Source organism: Solanum lycopersicum, chromosome 10, assembly GCF_036512215.1.
Source record: "Solanum lycopersicum chromosome 10, SLM_r2.1".
Taxonomy (NCBI): domain Eukaryota; kingdom Viridiplantae; phylum Streptophyta; class Magnoliopsida; order Solanales; family Solanaceae; genus Solanum; species Solanum lycopersicum.
Window position 1 is genome coordinate 57632251 of NC_090809.1, and position 24441 is coordinate 57656691.

The 24441-nt window shown below is 34.7% G+C and overlaps 3 protein-coding genes and 1 non-coding gene across 6 annotated transcripts; 1 reads left to right on the forward strand and 3 right to left on the reverse strand.

The window, feature by feature from the left end:
* Nucleotides 1-21: 21 nt before the first annotated feature.
* Nucleotides 22-11512, reverse strand: SNAT (histone acetyltransferase TAP1). Its single transcript, XM_004248987.4, has 8 exons — nt 11256-11512; nt 11088-11173; nt 9578-9638; nt 4923-5106; nt 3731-3830; nt 3477-3577; nt 544-637; nt 22-431 (listed from the first exon to the last, which is right to left on the reverse strand). Exons 1-8 carry the CDS (start codon nt 11321-11323, stop codon nt 352-354), a joined length of 774 nt encoding a protein of 257 aa, XP_004249035.1. The 5' UTR covers nt 11324-11512; the 3' UTR covers nt 22-351.
* An 867-nt stretch (nt 11513-12379) lies between these two features.
* On the forward strand, nt 12380-16204 carry LOC101261972 (mannan endo-1,4-beta-mannosidase 6). Of its 3 annotated transcripts, none has more exons than XM_010329401.4 (6): nt 12380-12694; nt 14195-14465; nt 14636-14830; nt 14994-15116; nt 15217-15428; nt 15497-16204. In XM_010329401.4, the coding sequence occupies exons 1-6, from the start codon at nt 12579-12581 to the stop codon at nt 15927-15929; spliced, it is 1350 nt and encodes a 449-aa protein (XP_010327703.1). In that variant the 5' UTR covers nt 12380-12578; the 3' UTR covers nt 15930-16204. The 3 variants fall into 3 exon arrangements, with proteins under 3 accessions (XP_010327703.1, XP_010327704.1, XP_004249033.1); XM_010329402.4 differs by lacking the exon at nt 12380-12694 and adding an exon at nt 12830-13846; XM_004248985.5 differs by lacking the exon at nt 12380-12694 and adding an exon at nt 13838-14112.
* A 154-nt stretch (nt 16205-16358) lies between these two features.
* Nucleotides 16359-21288, reverse strand: LOC101261471 (serine/threonine-protein kinase AtPK2/AtPK19). The gene is made up of 7 exons (XM_004248983.5): nt 21142-21288; nt 18948-19815; nt 18658-18740; nt 18458-18578; nt 18156-18329; nt 17546-17650; nt 16359-16936 (listed from the first exon to the last, which is right to left on the reverse strand). The coding sequence occupies exons 2-7, from the start codon at nt 19587-19589 to the stop codon at nt 16634-16636; spliced, it is 1428 nt and encodes a 475-aa protein (XP_004249031.1). The 5' UTR covers nt 19590-19815; nt 21142-21288; the 3' UTR covers nt 16359-16633.
* Nucleotides 21289-24125: 2837 nt separating this feature from the next.
* On the reverse strand, nt 24126-24199 carry TRNAI-AAU (transfer RNA isoleucine (anticodon AAU)). Its single transcript has one exon. It is a non-coding gene; the product is annotated as a tRNA-Ile (tRNA).
* Between the last annotated feature and the right edge of the window lie 242 nt (nt 24200-24441).

Genomic DNA, 24441 nt, shown 5'->3' on the forward strand with positions numbered 1-24441 from the left:
ACAGCTATAACGAAAGAAAAATAGAAAAACCAAAATTGCAAGGTCATTATAAAGTATGGATAAACAATGGGTTTGAAGATGAAAGCAACAAGAAATGCTATTTTAGACAAGGACAATAAGATCTATTAAACAACCAGAAATCCTACAACAAGAACACAACAAAACTATCAAGCTACAACAGCAGAGGTTCCATGGTCATTGTAATGTACATTACAAGATGGCCAAAAAGCTCACAAACTTCCAAAAAGAATGCTGCATGTTAATCTCAGAATCCAACAGCCACATTCTTGCAGCAATCTTTGGAATCTGTACAGAGCTAGAGGCCATAATTGTTGGTCCAACAATACATGCCTAATACATGGGGTACCAGAACATTCCCTTAATTCCCTCTGGATCAGGTTCAAAACCAAGATTCCTGTAAAATTCCACAACTGCAAGAGAAAAAAAAGTGAAACTTCAGAAGCCTATTTAAGTAAAAAGTTTTTCAAAACTAACACCGAAGAAATTTTTTACAGGTCTGAGACCCTGGTCTCATCTTGGTACCTTTACTATCTGCAAACAGTGAAATATTTCCGATGTCCCTTTGGAGAAGGGTTCGTATCAGTTTCTCGATAAGAACTTTTCCAAGTCCTTGTCCCTTTGAATGTCAACAAAACCATCATAGGAATTACGTTAGCTCATAATATCATCAAATAATAAGATGAATATCAAGAAAATCATTACCAACAGTCCCACTGATATTTGAAATAAAATGCATCTAATATACAGACACGAGAGGGTAATGGTTATCATAGTAGTCATTTCCTCTTCAACATATATAAGCATTTCCCAGAGAAGTCATTTTTAGTTCAATATTGCATTTATGGGAAATTTCTTTGATTATTTCATAGTATTAACTAAAATTCATATTAAATATAGGTTTGATACCTAGACACTTACACTTGTCCCGATTATGAAAGCCCCCCACCCCCGCCACACCCCTGTCCAATCTCTCAGTTTCCCAATTTAAACACCTCAAGTCGATCACACATGTTTAATACAATCCTCACCCTGCATGTAAATCAATTGTGCTGAGTCAGATAACATGTCGATATCCATGCGACACAATTTTTTATCTTCATTATCTTATAACCCAATTTTTTTTGACTGGCTGATGTTCCCTTCCCCTCCCACCATCCCTTTCCTGTAGCCCAGCGAAAGCTCAAAAACATTACACCAGAACAAGCATGGTTCCTCTCTGATTTACACCATCACCCCAATATGATCAGCCACCGCTCACCTCATGCACATATTTGCACACAGTCTTCTTCCCACAGGGATACATGCATACTGCCAAAGATTCAGGCTCAAATGTACCACCTCCCACCAACTTGGAAACACCATTTTACATTAACACGCCTGCATAAAGATGGAGAGGACTGAGGTAACTAGGGAAAGAACTCGCACACAGTGAGAGAATAACTTCATTTTCCACAGATGGCCACCCCATCACCTGGGGGAGACTCATCAGGAATCAGCCACCAACAAATACACAGCCTTTCTTCTCAAAATACCCCGGCGCCACCACCTGCAAACAAATGCCACTCTTGTCTTCCTGTGCCAGACACCAGCCATAATCACCCCCTCAAGAAACATCAAAACCCCACTATTTTCTTCGTTTTGGATATCTGATATACTCTCAACTTAAAGAGAAGTGTTTTGAAAAATAAAAGAGCAAAGAAGCAATGATGAAATTACTGAGGAAAAGGAAAGAATCTAAAGAAAAAATAGTAGGATAACCAAAGATAATACTAGAATAATATTAATAGTACTGATAAGGAGAAGAGGAAGCAGAAAAGGTGCTCCAAGTCAAACCAGAACCATGCCCTCCCACACACAAAGAAAAAGAGAAATCGCACGGCTACCAACTAACATGCTATCCTAATCCTGAACCTACATGATCTCCTATCTAGGGTAGGGTCATGTCCTCAGTGAGCTGAAGATGTGTAATGTCCTGTCTAATCACTTCTCCCCATTTGTTCTTCGGTCTACCTCTACCTCTACCTTTTATTTTGAGAAAGGAAACCATTTGTATAATCTACATAAACTCAACACCATAACTGGTGCTGAATTTAGAACTTCACATCATCAAAAGAGCAAACCGAAGGGGAAAGACTCCTACCAGATTTATAATATTTACACTTTACCAATTAAATCTACTAAATCTCCTATTCCTCCCGCCCCCCATAAATTTTGTTTACACCAAAAAAAGAACAAACTAAGACAATTCATCCTAATATTTTGAATGGAATTGCTAGGATTTTCAAATGTCTTGAGCCTCTCTTTCGATATTGTCTACCAAATACATGTTGGATGATCTTCCAATAATCTTCCTCTCCATTTTTCTTTTCCACATTCATCCAGCGATTCAAAAGATTCATAGTAGAGCAGAGCTAGGCATAGGCCAATTTATGCTCAAAATACAAAAGAACATGTGCCACCGTTTTATTGTTGTCTTGCACTATAAGAAAAGATGTTCATTGCTTTCATCCTCCATAACACATAGTAGTCATCTTGAACAAATCTGAAGACCTCTTCTTTGTAGTTTAATTTTTCTGGAGTTAAACATGATCTACCACTCCTTAGATCTGTCACTATCAACCTCTTGCACCTCCTAACTTGGAATCTATTCTCCTCTTCACATGCCCGAACCATCTCACTCTCGTTTCCCTCATCTTGTCCATCGCGGAGGTCACTCTCACCTTGCCCCTTATATCTTCATTCCTAATTTTATCTCCACTAGTATGCTCATACCTCCATCTTAACATCCACATTTATGCTACTTTCATCTTTTGAGCGTGTTAATTCTTGATTGGCCCCATACAACACAGTTGGTCTAACAACTATTGTAGAACTTACCTTTAAGTCTTGGTGACACATTCTTATAACATGGGACACTGGATAAAAGTCTCCATTTTATCCCCTACTCCAATATGATGTGTGACATCATTGTCAACAGTCGATCTCCCTAATTCTTGGATTTTTGACTCAAGATACTTGAAACTTCCTTTCTAAAGGATGACTTCTTCACTGATCATGTTACTCCTTTTAAACTCGCGTCAGTCCAATATTTGAAGATTTAAGTTGTCTAGCGATATAGGTTCTCTTTAATTTCTACAGGCATACAAATCTCTAACAAGACTAAAAGACAAGCTTGGGATTGAGGGCAGTTGATGAACTGCAGTAGTAGGATACGAAGAATTAAGGTTGACACTTTACTCTAATCCAAATAAAATAAAAAATAACTATATGCGGAAGAAAATATATAGATTAATTGTTGTTCCTCCTAATCACTCACATCATATTAAAAAAATTGTGTTACTACTATGAAGTTTCAAAAGTAACTCCCCTGACTAGTCCAAGTTAATGACCAGGAGCCTCTATATAAACATATCTACAGCATGAATAAACTTATTTAAGGTGCACAGAGAAAATACCTGATAGGAAGGATCAACAAGAACATCCCAAATTGTTGCATTGAATGCATGATCTGATGTTGCACGGGCCATGCCTATCAGCTTCTTTTCTCCACTCCCCTCTGCCAAGTAACTTGTCCAAGTAGACTAAGGTTTTTATCACTTACTTTTAAAACTCATTTGCAAGAAAATTCAGATAATTGAGCATAACAGAAGAAAAAAAAAAAAGACACAAACATATGAATTACCACTATAAAGTTGTTCGATCTACATACCTTCTCCTGATGAGAATTTCCTAGAATGCAAAGTTGCAACTATATAGCTATTTTTCAGAGCTGCAGCTAGCTTAGACAGTGGTCTTCGAGGCCAACCAACCTGTCAAACCCATCACATACTATAACAACATAAGTTTTACAACATCTAAGAATAGATTATTTGCAGATTTTGCATCAGTAGAACAAAAAGAAACGCAACTTTTCAGAATTAAGGAAATGTTAGAGCTTCAACCAAATTAAACATCCACAGTGAAGGATTACTCTTTTTGAACTTTGATTTGCATTTTGTCATCCTTAACATAGCTACTCAACTTCTGTCGTAATTGAAGTCCTGAAAATGCCCATATCATCTTAAGATGATCCAAATTTTTTCTCGAAATGGAGCATTATGATAAGCCAATCCAATAAATCGGGTTGTCAGTTTTTACTTGACATAAATAATGAAAAGGCACTCAACACAAGCATTTGACGTTCAAAAACTACCGGCTCGGTAAGTCAATTACAAGGAAGGAGCGTAGCAAAAAAAAAGCACCTTCAACAACAACTACATACCCAGTGTAATCCTATATGTGGGGTCTGGGGAGGTAAAGTTTACGCTGACCATAGCCCTACCTCGTGGAGGTAGAGAGGTTGTTTCTAAAAAGACCCCGGCTTGGGTGACGCACATCAAAGTAAAGAGAACAAAGCAAATAATAGGGAAAGCATAACATAGCATTCAGAAAACAAGGGGCAATCACAAAAAGAGCACCTTTTGTGAAATTATTTTAAAATAGAAAAAGGTGCCTTCAGTAAAATTTAAAAAGCCATGAAAGACTCATTTCTTGTACAATGCCTTCAGAACTATACTGTAGTTCTTTTCTGCACCGATCGGATTGCTGCTTATCAGCCTTTTGCAGGCCCGGAAGGCGTGCCTCTGGCCACACACCTTCAATTTGTACTTTGGAAAAACACGTTTCTCTCTCTGTGCCTTCCCCATTTATACTACAACAGATCATTCCATTTTTTAACAAGAGCGCTACCTCCCACCCCCACCCAATTCCCACCATTAGAGTTGAGGCACATCGAAACTTAATATCTATATGCACCAAATCATCATTGTTTTTTCACATGAAAATTATGTTGTCTAAATCACCGGAAAGAAAGCATCAAAATTTTCACCCCAGTGCAAATGGATTTTGACGAATGTAATCACCTTATCACATAAATCTTGGAGATCATACACATCAACATCTCCTCCAGAAGAGAATATAATCTGTTCAACTGTTCCATCAGGTTGAGTCTTTTCAACTAGAACAAATTCCTCAGGCAAAGGTTCTTCCTCTTCTTCTTCACTGGATGGTGTATCTATAACCTGTATTATGTTATTCTTGCCAAACCTGCACCGATACGCATCATAAGGCTATTTAAGCTTTACAAGTCTAAGCAATATATTCTACTATTACTCCAAGACAATCTATTAAATGTTTTAAAGAAAATTAATACACTCCTTATAAAACATCCTAGAGACAGCTATATAAAATATAAATAATGGACATAAACCAGTTTGTCGGGAAGTACTTACGAAAGCGAAACTAACCCCCACATTGCATTTACGTCATGTATAAGAGAACCTATCAACCTAAAATCCAATGAAAACAAACCTGCTGAATATAAATCTCATATACACCAACAATTGCTCCACCTTTCTATCATCACTGGTGTTACTGAAATATCACTTCTACCTTGGTACTTAAGAATTGGGCAGGGAAACTATTCATGGTTGAAATCTAATTTCACATAGCACTTTGTCTAACTACTTGACTTCATACTTGTGACAAATAACATCTTGAAAGACAACAGACTTCTTGATTTCATCAAATAGTTTCATCTTCCTTCCCATTTTGTTGACATGTTTTCTCTTTTTGACTGTTCCAAAGGATTGACCTCTTTCCTTAAATATCATAGCCTTTTTGATAAGTATGATGGCATAACTTACCGTCTTCAAGACTTCAAAAAATATATAATAATACCACCTTTTTTAGAATGGTAACATGTATTATATATACATGTATTCTGCACAAGTTGTGTAGTTACCCAAAAAGGTACATAGACAAAATACCTTAGGCTGCAGATAGCCCAAAACTTCAGAAATCGACTGAGCTTCCTCTCATAATTCTTGTTTTTACACTAAAAGTCACAATTCATCTTCATCTTCATCTTTATCTTCTGAATAGAATTCTTTTATCTTCAAAGCACCTTAAATTTCTCTCTTTTCATACTGTCCGCCAAATACATGTTAAGATAGTCCTCCATCTTTCCTTCTGATTGGACACCATCCATATTCTAGCTAGCTAGCACTTCCAAAACACTCACTGGCATAGCCCACGCCTAATTCCCCTCAGGTCAATGAAGATCTCCATTGTTGGTCGTCTATATACAATGTAAAAATGACAGTTGACTATTTCTGCTTGTTCTCCACATAGATAAAATCTGGAGCATAGTTGGAATCCTTTCTTTGCTGGATTGTCTTGGGACAAAACTACCTCTTTCACCAAAAGCCAAAGAAAGCAGACAACTTTTTGTGGTATCTTAACTTTCCAAATCATCTTCCATGGCCAACATCCCACCAGATTGTTTGGAAGAGTTGTACTCTCTATAGGTTGACTTAACTAGTGATTTACCTGTACTATCACTTTGCCACAACGTACGGCACAGCCTATGAAGTCCCTCTGATTGTGCTAAGGAACTATAGGCTGAAATTCTTTCCACTTCCCAGTCATTAAACATTCTCCTATCTCCTAAAGCTCAGATTTCACCCTTAGTCTATCCACACCTCACCCATAGTTGCATTTTGCTGCTGATACAGATTGAAAAAATCTGGAATGACTGCCTCAGAGAGCTTTGTCCTATCCAATAATCTTCCCAGAAAAGAGACCTTTCTATCACTTCCCACTTTGAAACTGGATTTACTTCTGAAGGGTCACCACAAAATCCTTATTGATCTCCACACACTGACTCCATAAGATGTATTTATTTAGTTTGTTGTCCAGTGGTAGGACTTCACCAATCAAGCTTCCAATTCTATTTCCTCCAACTCCACTCACTGGACATGACACGTTCTGCTATCTTCCTTGATGGAACTTCAAACAGAAATTAAAATCATTCATCTAGAACACATTGGCCCCACCTTCTGATTTCCATGAGTTACAGACTCATCACCTAACATTGTCCAAAGATGATGCTTCCTGTTTACCAACAAGGCATCAACCTCGTAGGTCTTTGTCCGATACTGTTGTGCCACCAGAGATGGTTCTGATAGCGAAGTTCTTACCCATTCTGTTGCATCTTACAGCTTCCATAAAAGAAAGCCTCACCCACCCACCCACCCAGGTGGTTACTACTTACTAATGGAAGATATCTTCTGGGCTATATGTCCCCACCCCTCCACGAATGTAGTCTCCAGTGTAAAACTAATACATTTGTTATCTCTTTTAATAGCAAATAAAGCTAATATATCTATCATGCTCGTTGTATTTGTGGGTGAAGAACTTTGCAAGAAGATCCTTCTTACTCCATCTCTTTACTGTCCTCTTCTGCTCCTCGGATGCCATCATAATACATCCACTAACCATTTCATAGCATTAAAGCTCATAGAGACTTGTCTCATTAAGTTCCTGCTAAGTTCAACCAAGTAGAAATAGGTCTCGGCCCTTGAACTTATCCTTATAGTGTCAAATTATTTAAAACCTGTCTTATCGTAAATCCTATCTTCTTCCATGTTCAAGGTTACTTCATCTCTGATAAAATTTGAAAACTGAAAATTGATTCCGGCCAACCTTATCGGAATCTCCCCCAGGTAAGTAGTTGGTGAAAGTGAGGCTAGAAAGAGTTAGCCTCAGGAATGTGCCTGAAAGCAGCTTGTTAGATTTTACTAGATGGGAGTTTTACTCGCACATAATACTACCTCATATGATTTTATACATGATTTGACATTTTTCTTCCTTCTTCACATCTTCAAGTTCTAGCAAAATCAAGTATAACAACACAACAATTTTTCTCTTAACTGAAGTGAAGTCAACAAAAGTCAAAGAATTTTGGACAGAAGATAGATCTAAAAAGAAACGAAAATGTGATCTTAGGAAAACTCAACATCTCTCAAGGAAACAGAAGTTGCAAGTGTTCACATTATTTATGCAAGAGATCCCACCAATTTGCATGAATATGCAGCAAAATGACTACCCATGAAACTACAATCTATTCTACAAGCACCTAGGGAAATACTGTTAATCACTTTAGTCACACAAAAACCACTAAATGCAATATTAGAAAGGAAAAGAAAAGAAACAGAAAAAATGAGGTGAAGAACAAAGCCATATGCATAACCAATTGTTTGGCGAGAAAGATCTTTTATAATTCAAATTAAAAATGGAGCCGTAAAAGTGGCATATCTTTTGGGATTATAATCATAAGCATTGGATTTTGGTGATAAAACCAAACCAAAATACTTTTAAGTCGAAATTCGAAGCGAAAAAAATATCAACTCACTTTTTATGAGATTTCATGAAGAACCAGGGAAATGTAAAATACACCCTTTCATCCATGAAGTTTGCATTTTTACTGAGTTGTTGATCACAGGCCTTAACTAGCAAGTAACTACTAATGTAAACAACATTTAGACTTGAGTCTTAACTTTTCAATAACAACCTAAGAAGTTAAACCTTAAAGTCAAGCTTCATGTTTTAGTGCTTGAAAATTGTTGTGCAAACAATCATCAAGGATTGTGTTATGAAGTGAAGATCAGTGTAGGAAAATTATGGAGAGGTGGGGATTCGATATCGGAACAAGGCTACAGTAGTAACTGAATTTCGGAAGAAGTAACTAACGTTAGAAAGGAAAGGCTAGGATTTAATGGAAAGCAATGATGAGGATGATGCCACGTAGATTGAAGGTGGTTATATAATAGCGATTAGAGGAGAGAAACGTAACTAAAATTTGGAGAAGTCACGTTTTCTTCCTTTCTGCTTCTCTGTTTCTCTTCTTACCTTTTCTTTTCTCTGTACTTCTTCTCGTTCTCATCTTTCTTCTTCGTTTCTCATTTACAGCTTTTCTATGGAGGTTATGAAGTTCTTAGTTGATAGTTACGTGTAATTGAGACTTCCGATTATCAATAAAGTTGGTTTGGTTTTCTGTGATTTCCAATTCAAATCGTAAATTGAATTTGTGATCCTATTAAGGTCATAACAGATTGTAATTGGGAAGTCAACCATGGGGTTCGCATTTGGGTGAAAGTTCACTTAGTATACGATCCATCAATATCACAACAACTGAACAAACCTATAATGACCTTACACATGGAGAACTTTTGTTCTAATAAGCAATGAGGAAAATTGGAAGTTAAACCATTTTTGTCCCCCTAGAAACATGAGTGAGTTTCCAGGAACATAAACCAAAACTAGTAGCAGATACATATACTGACATCATATAAAAGATGGATAAACTACTCCGAACATGCAGCCTTTTTGTAGTTTATTTTTTCTTTAACTTTTTGGTGAATAATTATACATCCTTAATCATGTCTTAGCACAAGATCTTTGCAAGCTTCCACTATCATAGCAACAACAGCTTAAATTTCAAAATCTTGTCCCAGTCCCATACCATTTCTTCAGACACATCACAGAAAATTAGCATAACCATAACATGATAAAACCATATCATTGGCCAGGATTTCCTATAATGATTTTTAGTGAGGTTGATGGGAAAGCGAGAAATAAACTTTAAGGAGTCCGTAAGTTGGAAGCAAACATTCCAAACTATAAGCTTTAGTGCACTTTCTGTCAAATGGAAAGCTTGCTAAACAAATTCATGTACCCGGATCTGATGGAATCCCAAAAGCTAGCCTTCAAGTTAGAAACTTTTGGTTGCCTCTTAACTGCAAATATGATGAGAAGTAAAAATAACTGTATTAGAAGACAAATTATTGAAATCGAATAACATAAATGAACAAAATGAATTTACTGTCTGCTTGTTATTGGTGTTTCCTTCTATTCATTTTTATGCAGATCGAGCACCATGAAGTTTCCTACTATGTCAACTAGACAGAAGAAACAGAAGGGATGAATTAAGTCTTGACTCGGATTAAGGAATCTAGTTGAAGAGGCAAGACAAAGTAAGAAATTTCATAAGACGGGATAGGGAAGTGGAAAAGAAGCAGGCTTTATCTCAAAAAGTCAGCCAGGTCTTTTTCGACAATATACCAACTTCCTGAACAATCAAGTTTAACAACGATCATGCACTTACAACCACAAATAAAACTCACTACACATCTCAATTTTCAAATACTGATTAAAGCTTTGCATCTAGGATTTCTACACCGAAAAGAAAAATCTTGTACATCCAAATGTCTGCCAGATATTTTACCTATATTGTCCCTCTTAATTTGTTTATCATATTATTTTGTTTTAGTTATTGTTCCTTTTTCAGTATGCCTTTGCCATGCCTTATGTAGTATTTCGTCTTAGTTTCTTAATTATTTTCTTGTGCCGAGGGTCTACGGGAAACAACCTTTCTATCTCCCAAGGTTAAGGTTTGCATACACACCACCCTCCCCAGACCCCACAAGTGGGACTACAATAGGTACATTGTTGTAGAAACTTCCAGAAGAATCAGTTTAGATAATGCACTTCGCAGTTGCAATGACTAGAGCTTTTCAATCAAGATTCAGACATTGGAAAAGAAACAGGTTTTTGCACCAAAATTTCCAAACAGTGCCTGTTCTAGTATTTAAGGCAGTGGGTACTCCTTGTGATGTGTAAATTTAGTTCAACTTTTTTACTTAACTTATCTGGATGCTGATGAGTGCTTAAAGGCTGTTTGGTAGCTGGGTAGAATTATGTTGTGCGGGTATTAGTTATTCCATCATCTACCCCGCATAAGATAATACACGAATTTCCTTGAAACATATACATGTATTAATAATGCAGGTCTCAAAAATTCCAACCAACTAATCTGCAACCAAACATAACATTACTTATGCAGAATGTAAGTCCTACATAACTAACACCAAAACTAGCTACCAAATGACACTTTTTTACAACACAGGGAACAGAGACAGCCCCAATAGCAATTAGGGCATTTTCTAAACTTCTTTCCCTTTTACACCATAGTTTACATCCAAAAGTCAACCAGAAAGCTTTACAATTTATCAACTTCCTAAATATAAGATTTCAGAATGATCTTGCATATACAATCATTAATCACCCAATACCCATTAAATCATTTCACACAATTAGAAAGACATACAAAATCAAAGTTAAAATTAACTAGTCACACCAAAGTTGACTGCTTTAAACTAAATGAAATTTCAAAAAAAAGGAGCTACCTTTCAGAAAACCCAAATTAGAATTGGGAAATGGCAACTGATTTGAAGGTTGACAACGGCAGCAATTAAGAGAAACAATAGTGGGTCTGCAACACATAACACAAAAAAGTAAAATTAAACAACAAATTCAAAAAAAAAACAGAAAAGAATTAATTTTTCATTACTTACAGGGAAGAAGAAGAAGAAGAAGAAGCAACAGTAGAAGTGGATACTAAGTGGAGAGTTTGCATTTGCATAAGTTTTTTAGTGGAATTTTGGGTAAAGATAATTCAAGAAAATATGAACGGTTTGCGTCCTTTGAGCTTTTTATTAGTCAATGGCAATGCTTCCTCAATTTTATTTGTTTTTCTCTTCAACAAATATTTCAGAAGATTTTTTTCATTAAGTAAATTATTTAAAGTTTGAAAAAATTGTGAATTAAGTACTCTTTATTCAGTAGTGAAGTTTTTAATTATATAAATAGTAGTCAGAAAAAAATTAAATAAATTTATAAAATCAAGCTCATACGAACATAATCATAAAGAAAAGAAGACGAGAAATTTCCTTCTTATTCAAATGTATTTAAGTTTTATCTGTATATCATACAATAGTGACTGAACAATCAAATAGAGTGAGTAATCATTCTAAAAGCCACCATACTAAATATCATAATAAATAGATATATTCTTATCCAAAACGGTTCACGAATCTAGTGAATATGGATGATTGTTTATGTACCAATATTATGTACTATCCACCCATTCATGAATTTATAAAAATAAATAATTTATACTAGTAATAAGTAATTTTTTATTTATATTTTTAAATATTCTTTCAAAAAAATATGTTATAGCGTTAACGATTTACTTTATCTTACTCAGAGAAAATATTATTCAAAATGTTATATTCAAAATATATATATAAATTTATTTTGTGTCGTTCACTATTTCCTGATTCATTTTTATATAACTAAAAATCTACTTAATTATTCGGTGTAATTATAAAAATTAACAATTATGATTAATTAAAAGAAATATTAAATTTATATTTTTTATTTAAAATCATAAAATTTTGAAAAAATACTTTTTATATGTTTATCAGAATAAAATTAGATAAATAACTTAATATGAAAAACATATAATTTACTAAGCGAATTATGATATACTTCAATAAAATTATTGATTTTCAAATAAATATAAATTTTAACATCTCAGTAAATTGAATATCAGAACTTTCACCTTTTTTGTAACGATTGATTTATCTATTTCTCCTTCCTTTGCTCCAAGAAAAAGACAAAATAAGAGTGAGTTGGGTTTTTTTTTCTATTAAAAGAAAGAAGAATTTAAATAAATAAGAGAAGTAGAAGTATGTCGGTAAACTTTGTTTTTAGTACTTATATACTTGCTAGAAAAAGAAATATAAATAAATAAAGTTTTTGTTATTCAATTGTTTGTTCAATACTCTAAAAATATTTTGAGATTTTTTGCTATTTTTGAGAAAATTATTAGAAGTATGAGTGGGGATAGGAATGGACCTTCAAAATTTGTAACAACAAATTGTTGGTGGTGTGATGGGCTTTTGCTTTTCTGCAAGAAATTACTACATGTCATTTTATGTAAAATTTTGAGGTATATATCATTAGTTTTCTTTTTATGATTTATTAGTCATTTATATTGCCTAAATAATAAAAATTATTAGTCATTTTCATGTTGCTAATCTTACTTTTTGATGTTTATAACTTAGGTTGGAGTTATCCTTAACTTGTTAGAGTTTACAATAGTTTTGAACTCTTCTTTTTGTTCCAACTTTTTCTTTATGTTCTTGTAATAGTTAGATCATGTTTATATATAGAACTAAATTCACTAAATATATCTATAAATATTTGACAATTTACTCGGTTTTTTATTTGTTAGGGTTAGTTGCATAGACAACACCACACAATAGCATCCACAGTATAGTCATTAAATTAGTATTTCTTTGGATGTAGGTCAATTGAACTAGTAAACTAGTGTGAAGTTTGCAATTGTTAGTTTCCGTATGACTTTATGTTATGCTGATACCAATACTATTCTATATATAGTTAAAGATCGTTATAAAAACTCATAAAGTCCAAATTTTGAATTGTTTGCGCCCAAAGATCACTTATGAGGAAAAATGGACATTTTTAGTATCATAATGAGAATACAAATTGTTCTTTGTTTGTGTTTGATTATTTTTCAACTCAAATAAGATAATGAGGGCTTTCTGTTGGAGTAGAGTTCCACTTTGGTTCTTCCTTTAGTGATTATAATTACTTTCACTTTAACACTTCTTACTGTAAGTAGCAAATGAAGGAGTGCAGATAAAGGGAAAAAGATGCCTTGAAGTATAAGAAGTTTTCTGTTTTGAATCTTGTGTTTGACGGTGATCATTTCGAACAAGTCATATACTTTTCCGTTATATTTTATGTGTCTTTAGTTTGATTGTACACGGAGTTTAGATAGATTTGTACTAATGATGCTCCATCTCTAATGCTTTGAAGTCAAGGACCACTTCCCATATGACAGTTAGGATGTTATCATTGCTGATTGCTGAGGGGTTTGGTTTATAATTTTTCACAAAGTTTTCTATTGATAAAGACATTTGAGCCAAATTTGAAAGCCATCCATCACAAACTTAATGTGTCATAGTCATTAATTTGATCGATATCGATAAATCATTTTAAATGTTTTGAGAAAAGAATGGAGATATGATCAATATGATGTCACTAGTTGAAGGGACAATGGATCTTTGCTTTCAAGGTAGCTTTGATCATTCCCTCAAGAACACTTCTGTCTATTATCATAAGTTTGTTGCTTATACAGAACAACCTCGGAAACAGCCTGTTGTGCATCTATATATATATCGTATGTTGCTCAAGATAATCTCAACTTGTCCATTCACTAGCCAACATGGTCACCCATAAGCAGAGTTTTAGTTCTAAGTTCCTTATTCTGGCTGCTAGTTTTGTACTTGTTATGTTCATAAAGAACGCAAATTGTGCTCCGTTTGATGAAGCTGGGAATGAGTTAGCATTTTTCATATTTTTTTCCTTGTTATGTTGCAGAAAATTGTTTGTTTCTCTATTTTTGATGGATTTAATGTGACAGGGGAGAGATGAAAGATGAAGCAGCGTGGACGATGGTGCAGAAGAGCGGGAACCAATTTGTGTTGAATGGCCAACCTTTCTATGTGAATGGATTCAACACTTATTGGTTGATGGTATTTGCTGCTGATCAGTCTACAAGGGGAAAAGTTACTGAGGTATTCCAGCAGGCATCAGCTGTCGGTCTATCAGTATGCCGAACTTGGGCTTTCAATGATGGCCAATGGCGTGCTCTTCAGAAAACTCCTGGTGTTTATGACGAAGACGTTTTCAAGGTATGCTTGCTTATCTTGTAGCCCATATTTCTCTGTATGCACATATACTAACCTTCAAATACTTGAGTCGACATGGTCAGTAAGGATTCAAATATCCAATCCCAACTTGCTTATATTGAGCATAGTGATCGTTGTTGTTGTATACATATGCTAACATTCAAAGGATTCAGGCTCTGGATTTTGTGGTGAGTGAGGCCAAGAAATTCAAGATTAGGCTGATACTGTCACTAGTCAACAACTGGGAAGCATACGGTGGAAAATCGCAGTACGTAAAATGGGGTAAAGCTGCTGGCCTGAATTTGACTTCTGACGATGACTTCTTCTCTCATCCCACACTCAAAAGCTACTACAAGGCTCATGTGAAGGTGCATTATTCATTTCCATAATAATTTCTCTGTAGTACTCCCTGCGTTGCATTGTGTTTATATGGTTTTGACTAGGCACGGAGTTTAAAGGAGACTTGTAAATTTTGTCGTCTCCACAATGCAGCGTTGTATTAACTGTCAAACATGACTTTGTTTTCTGCAGGCTGTGCTCAATAGAGTTAATACCTTTACCAACATTACATACAAGGATGACCCTACTATCTTTGGTTGGGAACTGATGAATGAGCCGCGATGTGAATCAGATCCTTCTGGGGATAAACTGCATGTTTGTCATACTATCTGTAACTCATCAAACGTTTATAGTCAAAGCAAATAACTATGTTTGCACTTGCAACTTAAATATCGTTCTGTTTGATATTTTTTAGGCTTGGATAGAAGAAATGGCTGTTTATGTGAAGACCATAGATCCGAAGCATTTGGTGCAGATTGGACTGGAAGGTTTCTATGGTCCCTCGACTCCAAATAAAGCTCAGATCAACCCAAACTCCTATGCTCAACAAGTGGGAACTGACTTCATTAGAAATCATCAGGTTCTTGGAGTTGATTTCGCCTCAGTTCACATATATCCCGACTCTTGGTAAGCACACTGAACTATTGCAGCATCATTCATACTGCAATACCTCTAACATTCTGCATATGCCTCAGGATTTCACAAGAGATTTCTGATGCTCACATTGGATTCACCAAGACATGGATGCAAGCACACATTGATGACGCAGAGAACTATCTCAACATGCCAGTGGTATTCTCAGAGTTCGGTGTTTCTGCAAAAGACCCTGGCTATAATTCATCTTTCAGAGATGCACTAATCAGTACAGTTTACACGGTCCTCTTGAATTCTACCAAGAAAGGAGGGGCTGGAGGTGGAAGTCTTTTGTGGCAAGTGTTTCCAGAAGGAACAGATTACATGGATGATGGTTATGCAATAGTACTTTCAAAGGCACTTTCAACTTCGAACATCGTATCTCTTCATTCTAAGAGGCTAAATACATACAATTCCCTCTGCTCTTGGAAATGCCACTGGGGTTGCAAGAAGAAACATGTCCTTGACAACTTCCAGTTACGTGAAGAGCTTTAACATGTTGAACAAGATATGCCGAGTTCCCATGCCCTATAAATACTACATATAAGAAACAACGATAACCCAAAGTTTATGCGTAAGGTATGCAAAACACCAATAAAGAAAAGTTGCATCATGTTCATGAAGTTGATACAATGTCGTTTACTTGGGTCATTGTATAATAAAATGAGCAAAAAAAATATTTGAGCTGGAATTTCGTTATTCCTTATGAAAAAACATGCTGCTTTGTTAAACCATGATAGTGAATAAACATATATACATCTTGTAAAGAAGTGATTCCTCTTTTTCTATCGCTAGTCTTTTCCTTCCCAAACCCCACACGTTACAACAGTGTAATTCGAAGTGGAATCTGAAGAGGATTGTCCATACACAACCTTACCTGCGTAAGAGGTTTTCGATAGATCAAATACACGTTATCAAGGAAAGTGAAAAAACATGATCTTTCTTCTTCTTTTTTCGAAGTGCAACTCAACGAAGAATCTTATAATTTTAAAGTACAAACAACCTTACCAAACCTTAGTGTCATGCACCTGATGGAAGGTCTAAGATAATGAGTCTCTGAATCAGTAACAGAAAATGTAACAACTTAAATAATGGAACAGAAGGATAGGTTTCATTCACCCAACGAATTAACCCAGCTGGCTACTACGTCCTATAGAAGAAAATGGAACAACATAAAGTGCTATCTCATCAAACCCATCCTAGCACAAGGGACTGCTTCTCAGGAGAAAGGAAGCAGCAGGCTTAACGTAAGTATAACCCTGAAAAGGGTCCGAATTATCCTTTGGACTCGAAATTGGAGAATCAACCAGTGACATATCTGTCCAGCACTTGTCGAAATTTGCAATGCAGTGTGTTCCAGCAATTTCAGGACGGAAACTTGGCCGCATCTCTCTTGCCTCCAACTTCTTCCAGTTGATTGGCTTGAACCATTTATGGTCCCTGATTTCATCACTTCCCTTCAGCCCACTGCCAAGCCTTTTAGTTGGGTCCTTTTGCAGCAGCTAGAGAAATGGGAATTTTGATTAGTCTTATGGCAAAGAACAAAAAAAAATCTGAAAACACATCAATAGCAGCATAGCTCTACTAATAAGCCAGGCAGGCATGACATTATTATAGAACCATAAACAAGTTAAGATACTCTCACTGTCCTGATTTAAGTAGTGTAGTTTGACTTAACGTGAGGTTTGAGAAAGAAATGAAGACTTTTAAACTTGTGGTTTTAAACCTACCATAAATAACATTCGTGTGGGTTTGAGATTTTTTTAACTAGTGGTATTAAACATACCATAAATAACATTCGTGTGGGTTTGAGATTTTTTTAACTAGTGGTATTAAACATGTCACAGCACTTTGTGTGGCTATAAAAACTTCTCATTAAGGGAAAAATGAGAAGTTCAAAGTAAATTGTTTTAAAATATAGAAATGTGTTTTTCTTTAATAAGAAAATTGTGTCATAAATCAGGACAGAGGGAGCACCATCTTTAGTTAAAACAATGGTGTGAGTGTGAGGACAAAAAGGATAATCTCATCTGGTTTTTACTGCAACTGTACAAGTGAACTACAGTTCAACGAGACTTGCAGAGAGAATAAGAGGAGATAAGGAAAATTACCCCTTTAAGAAGGGAATGTGCTTCACTGGACAAAAAGGCTGGCATCTTGAGTTTGTCCTTAACTATCTTCTGCTGAATCTTTTGCCTATTTCCAGTGAAAGGAGGCTGCGAATACAGAAAAACAAAGCATTAGCAATGAATTTACAGTTAAATTTTTTTGAAGGGTGCGGCATTCTCTTTCCAGGAAATATGTACAACATATGTACAACTGAAGAGTTTCCTGAGGTCTGAAAGATCTAAACATTTGTAAAAGAGTCCAATTGTTTCTGCTAATGATAGATTCCTTCCATGCCCCACAATTGATAGAAGTGATATAACATAAATTATTTAGTAAATTGGCTTCCAAATTAAAGAGGCTACATATTCAGATGAAATCACCATAGGACACCCTTTATTTCATCATATGTGAATGAAGTTTGATGAGGTTGATGGAATAGGTCAAATCAGAGAAAAAACTTGTTGGAATAGCACGTGGCTCTTAAAGAAAGTCTAAGAACATTATCGGTGCAGGATTTTTCTCATAAGAAATTGATTAGGTAATGGCCAAGACTTATGACAAAAGGAATTGTTATCCAGCTATATGTGCAGATACATGAAGATAGATACTGACCTTCCCCGTGAGCATCTCAAACAACAAAATTCCTACACTCCACCAATCTGCAGCCTTATCATGGCCCTTCCCAAGAACAATCTCCGGTGACATGTACTCTACTGTTCCACACATGGAGTTCGATCTTGTGTCCTCCTTGAATTCCTTGGCAAGTCCAAAATCAGTCAACATGGCCTACAACAAGTACGGGGATCGAGGAAATTAAATTGATTATCTTTACATGCAAAGAAGAAGGAATCAGATGGGTTTTCACGCTCGCGCGCCCACACACAGAAACAGAGAGAGGGGAGAGGTGAATATACATGGCCATCCACATCCACTAGAATGTTTTCCGGTTTGAGATCCCTGTGCATTATTCCATTTGCATGAAGGTGAGACACTGCTGATATAATTTCAGCTGCATAAATTCGACCCAGGTCCTCTCTGAGAAGCAAAGCAGGAATGAATTAATTCATAGTTTCAGCTTTCACAAAGTAACAGATAGGAAGAAGGGAGAATCTACCTGAAAAGGCCTTGCTTATAGAGCTGAAAGAAGAGATGGCCACCATTAACGAAGTCGAGCACAAGGTAAAGCCTATACTTAGTCTGCAAGTTAAAACCATGAAAGAAGTGTTTGATGATCAAAAAGAGCTCCAAAGTTTTAGTTTTTTTTTGAGAATGATAACTTAAAAAGAGCTCCAAAGTTGAAAGATTGAATTGTAATCAACAGTTGTAAAGATTGTAATACAGTACTATCCTTGTATGGTTGGGCAATGACTAGATACCTATTGAATGAGAGGTTTAGGAAATCACCTGAAATGAGTACCTAAGCTGGACAACAAATGGGTGATCTATCTTTGTCAAGATATCTCTTTCTGCTTTCATATATTCAGCATGGTTCTTCTCCATAATCTTATCCTTCCTCATCACCTTCATTGCATAAATATCTGATGTACCCTTCTTTTTAACCTGAAATACTTTCCCAAATGCACCCTGACCAACAACTTTCATGACTTCAAAATCTTCAAGGCAGACAGTCCCACCTTTTGCTGAGTCGTTGGCAGATAGCTCCTGGTCTTCCTTAATTGTCTGTTCGATAACATTCTCTATCAGTTCCAGTGAATCTTCTGCTTCATGAATGGTGAGCCTCCCAAGTTTCAGTACCTGACTTTTATATGAAGAAGGACCAACCAAAGAATGTGATCTACTGTGTACGATCTCCGGATCATCATAGATAAGCTCACTCATATCTGCTGGAAACACCATACCCTCAGACATTCCATTAATTGATTCATTTGAGGCCAGACACGGAGGAGGACCAAACACATCAGAGAAATCGAGTTCAACCTGCTCGGAAGGAACCACATCGGGGGCACTCAATGGTAAAAGCAATTGCCGGTGGAAAGATTTTTGCAAGTTTGTTTTTGTCGGAGCAAAGAGCTGAGAAGAAACCATGTTTCCAGCAGCTCTTTGACAGATGTAGATGGCCAAATATTAATACTATAGTAGGCAAGCCTTTCCAAATGCTTCAAATGAGTGCACGTTCAGCGTAGCAGTCTTAAAGAACTTAGAAAGCAAGCACAACAAAATCCAGCAGAAGAAGCCGTTCTTGTTTCCCGATTTACAGGAAACTGCAGATACCACAGTAGTTCTAGTATTCATGAAGATTCTAAAGTCAAATCTGTCATACACATCGAAACAGAGAATGAGGAGCAAGTTAGGAAGATGTGGTAAAGTTGCATGTAACTCCAGAAAAAAGAAATTACTGGAAGGAAACCCACAAAGGATGCATGCTAACATAGTATTCAACGCAGTGTACAGACATTCAAATTACTACCAAGTACTTCGCACGAATAAGACTAGCACTCTTGAAGAATTTATCAGTTCAAAACAAATTAATGGTCAAATAACCAGTATTCCATATTGTTGGTCCATGAGTTAGGAAGAGTGATAATATCAGCCATTAAGTTCAAAAATGTTTTATAAAGAAGAAAGTACTTTGAATGAATTCATCGCATCATTCAAGAGAACGAAGAAAAGTAACTTGGTTGATTTATCTATACACATACATAGAGTAATATAATGGAGATCCTTATTAGAAAAAACACTATGCAGTCTACTTCTACACAAATTACCACACAAAAACATAAACGGCAGATGAAATATGCTTCATTATCCCGTGCAATTCTCTGATATTCTCATGCAAAAACAAAATATGCTGCACTATCCAGTGTACGTTTTAATCTCCAGCATCATTGTACAAAATTTCTCTCATGTCTTCTGCGTGATTATATAACATCTATCTTATATACACCCAAAATACGGATTTAACATAAGAATTCACCTACTACTAAACATCAATAATTTCTCTAGTCCTATAAGGCAAGTTACATTGACAACAAAAAACTCAACAGCACTGTTTTCACATATCAACACAACCAATCATTTATTTAAATTAGTTTCCTTTCATTTAACAACCTATTCAAAATTTAGGCGCTGATTTTCCTAAGCATTTCCATTTTCAATCCACGAGACGAACAAACAAAATTAGGACATTGTTTAGAATGTACAACACTGGTTAGTTAGTTATGTCCTTATTCAGATCCAACAAAATTCACTTAATTCAACACCAGTTCCAACTATTCAAACACTACATTGTACCAAAACTATCAAATTTCAACCAAAATTCATCATATAAAATCAACGGAATTATCTCTTTCACTGATCTATACAACATCAAAAACAAAACAACGAGAGCTTAATGAAAAGTACGAGATCTAAACCAAACACGTAAAAATAAGAAGAATTTTAACGAAAAATGTATATACGAACACAGAATTTCACCAACAAAGTGATTTTTTTTCCAAATCTAGATCTGTCTTGACAGAAAAAAACGAATAATCATTCAATTCGCTATACAGATAACAACGATTGCTTTAAAAAAATTCACAAACCTATGAAGTAATCACGAAAAGCAGATGTAAAGAGGAGAAAGAAGATGCATTACCTGGAAGAAACGGCGGAATTTCGTTGAGGAGAATGGGATTAGCTCCGTCTAAAGAGGGAAATAATTCGGTTTAACCGTATAAATAGTCAGTAGTGGGTGGCTAAATGGGGTGGGTGGGTCAAAGTCCGATCTATGATCGGGTAACACGCCAATCAAAAAAAGATTGAAATCTATTTTTATTTTGTTGATAATTACACGTGGCGTGATTCTAATGGTTAATGGGAATTTATTTAGCATGCATGGTGGTAATATTTTCTCAAATATGAGTATATTCTTTTGTTGGACACCAAAATTCCAATTGGAATATGTGGTGGAATGTTTTTTTCTTTTTTTAAAATTATAGTGTTGCTTCTTCAAATTTTTGTTTATTTATTCTCTTTATCACTTATACGAATTATATATTCAGTTTTCAGTGTAAATAAAAATATTGTTTTTTTAAATATTTGAAATAAAAATTAAGCATAATACATATATTGAATCATAAATTTAATTTCAAATTTTAACTTTGGCCTCAAACTTTCATAGTGCACAACTAAACACTTTAACTATCCCATCTTTTAATAAATAAATACGCGATTCCTATCTGACAAAATGCGTGAAATGCACACACGATTGAGGGGTAATTTTTGAGGCCCACAAAGGTTAAAAAATGCTGAAATGACAATTCTACCTTAATGAATCTCTTTTATATTAATTAAAATTAATTTTAATTTTTTTTAGTTTCAAAATGACATGTAAGATATTTTTTTAAAAAAAAAAAAGACATGTAAAATGTTTAGTTAGTTGGCAGTCACTGATTGGCTCACTAATACACGTGGAGTGTTTGCATTTCACGCACTTTGGCTTCAAAAATCACGTGTTTATTTATTGAAAGATAGGATAGTTAAAGTGCCTATTTGTGCACGATGAAAGTTTGAGGTCAAAGTTAAAATTTGAAGCCAAATTTAGAATCCAATATATGTATTATGCCTAAAAATTATATTGAGATAAATTGTTTAACTCTCGAATAATGTTGAATGATGGTGTAGAACGGTAGTTGGGGCCTTCAAGTTTGTTACTCGAGTTCTAGTCATAATACATGACAATTTTTTTTTGAAATAGAAATTAGACTATCAATCATGTAATCATGTAATATATTTATTTTCTTTCTCATTTTCATTGGAGTTATGCTATGTTTGTTGCATAATTATATTTGTATTACGATCATATCACTATCTAAAAAGGTGATTTTCCATGAATTTCATTGAGGATTGTTTTGTTCGGAACTATTTTGCCATTTTGGTTTTAAAAAGAATTGAAGTGCCCTTTAGAAATTTGTAGCAATTTTTTTTGCCCTTTTGCTTAGAACTCGAAAATAATTAATGTCCACAACTAGATTCAAGTACGTCATGCATCGCCTGCTTTCTCAGCCGCTTGTACATATAAAAATATAGTAGTAATATTTTCTTTGTGGTGATAATTTGTGAAAAGTGTTGTAGGTGCAAATAAGGTGTATAAGTCTGGCTATACGTGAAGAAAAGAGAGTTTCCTTTAGTTGAAGGGAGGTATTTTTATTGGTGAAATTTTAAAAATTAAATATCTTTTTAGAGTTTATTTGTCAGTCATGTTGTCGAACTATTATATCTTTACGAATAGAGATTATCGTTACTAAATTGGTAGGTACCTTGTCGCATTATATTTGAATCTTCTTTTTAAAAAGTGACAAATCCCATGCGCCTCAACTTGATCGTATTTAGTTTTTTTATTTTTGTTTTCATTTACAATTATATTTTTCACCAACACTCAATCCATATATAAAAGTATTTATTCTCATTTTTCTTCTTCTTTTTAATTTCGTATTATTTATGGATATATATCGCTCTTACTTTTATTCCATGCGGAATCTTATAATTCTAATCTTTCTTATATTTATCTCTTACTCGAAAATGATAACAAAATCAGTTTCTTTAAGCAACTATATATTTAAACCATCAATTATAAAACTAACAATAGAAAAAAGATAATATTACATTATATCACATAAATTAATTTATTTATATTTTGAATTTTCTCGGTTAGAAACCGACATTAACACATGACATAAAATTTGAAATATATTATTAAGTTCGACAAAACTCGTAATAGAATGATTAGCTCTATCCTACTTGCAAAAAAAAACATAAAATTAAAATTAAAATTAGATAAAAGATTATAGATTGATATTCGTCAAATCTACCGTAGCAAAGAGAGAATTAAGCTGGCAAACAATGAGGGAGCTAGCATTCCCATTAAATGGGCTTAAAATATTTTTTAAAATTCTTGAAGAAGCTAGAGACGACTCAACGTCTATTGTATATAGATAAAAGATCATTCTAATTATATGTCATTAAATTGGGTAAAAGTTTTATATTTGTTGAAGAATTGAGTGATGGTCTCTTTACATGAACTTGAACAATTCTCTCCTCATAAAGATCAGTTTTTCCACATAACAAGATTAAAAAGTACAATATTTATATATAATTAAAATTTTACATATAGATATAATAAATATTGTACTGCTTTAACTTTTTCGTATATTACTTTTTCAAATTTTAAAATTAAAATATCTACTATCACAATTAGCACCCACAAATTAATTGATCACATAAAAAGAAGCATAAATTAACACTAGTGATGGGGTATTTATGGAATTGGAAATTCAATAAGAGGGCATTACATAAAACACTAATTTGACGGATTAATAATTAATCAAACTTATCATTTGCCGCCCCACAATGTTCACGCCTAATTTTTTGCATTTTCCATATGATTGATTAATAATTAATGTCCATCCCCTCCTCTTAGCCTCAAGTCCTCCATGGGACAGATCATATGAGTTATATTTATATTTTAAACAGAAGAGCTTATAAAACGATTATATGTATAATTAATATGCAAAATAAATATAACAGTGAAGAAGCAATAATGAAAAGATTTATTTTATAAAAGTTGAAAAATAAAAATGATGGCCCATGCAGGTCTCGAACCTGCGACCTTCGCGTTATTAGCACGACGCTCTAACCAACTGAGCTAATGGGCCTTGTTGGTATTCTTGTGTTTTGTATTCTTATAGATGATAACAGTTCAAGCAAACTCCTAACATTGTAGTACTTTTTGTATATTATTAATAATACAGAAAAGGATCTAAAATACCATCGAAATATTGGAAATTGTACAAAATTACCCTTCATCCATCTATTGGCTTCAAAATGTCCTTCTCATCCACCTATTGGCTCCAAAATACCCTAGTCATCCATCTTTGGGTTCAAAATTGACCACTTA

What these genes read in the sequence shown, in the direction of transcription:
- SNAT (XM_004248987.4), bottom strand. Translation starts at nt 11,323, where the DNA reads ATGCAAATGCAAACTCTCCACTTAGTATCCACTTCTACTGTTGCTTCT. An exon ending in TCCAAGATTTATGTGATAAG is followed by an intron (nt 3,831 to 4,922) that starts GTGATTACATTC and finishes TGGGTTTGACAG; the next exon opens with GTTGGTTGGCCTCGAAGACC. An exon ending in GAAATTCTCATCAGGAGAAG is followed by an intron (nt 3,578 to 3,730) that starts GTATGTAGATCG and finishes GTTACTTGGCAG; the next exon opens with AGGGGAGTGGAGAAAAGAAG.
- LOC101261972 (XM_010329401.4), top strand. Translation starts at nt 12,579, where the DNA reads ATGAGTGGGGATAGGAATGGACCTTCAAAATTTGTAACAACAAATTGT. An exon ending in ATGACGAAGACGTTTTCAAG is followed by an intron (nt 14,466 to 14,635) that starts GTATGCTTGCTT and finishes CAAAGGATTCAG; the next exon opens with GCTCTGGATTTTGTGGTGAG. An exon ending in CACATATATCCCGACTCTTG is followed by an intron (nt 15,429 to 15,496) that starts GTAAGCACACTG and finishes CATATGCCTCAG; the next exon opens with GATTTCACAAGAGATTTCTG.
- LOC101261471 (XM_004248983.5), bottom strand. Translation starts at nt 19,589, where the DNA reads ATGGTTTCTTCTCAGCTCTTTGCTCCGACAAAAACAAACTTGCAAAAA. An exon ending in TAGTGGATGTGGATGGCCAT is followed by an intron (nt 18,330 to 18,457) that starts GTATATTCACCT and finishes TACTTGTTGTAG; the next exon opens with GCCATGTTGACTGATTTTGG. An exon ending in CACATTCCCTTCTTAAAGGG is followed by an intron (nt 16,937 to 17,545) that starts GTAATTTTCCTT and finishes CCATTTCTCTAG; the next exon opens with CTGCTGCAAAAGGACCCAAC.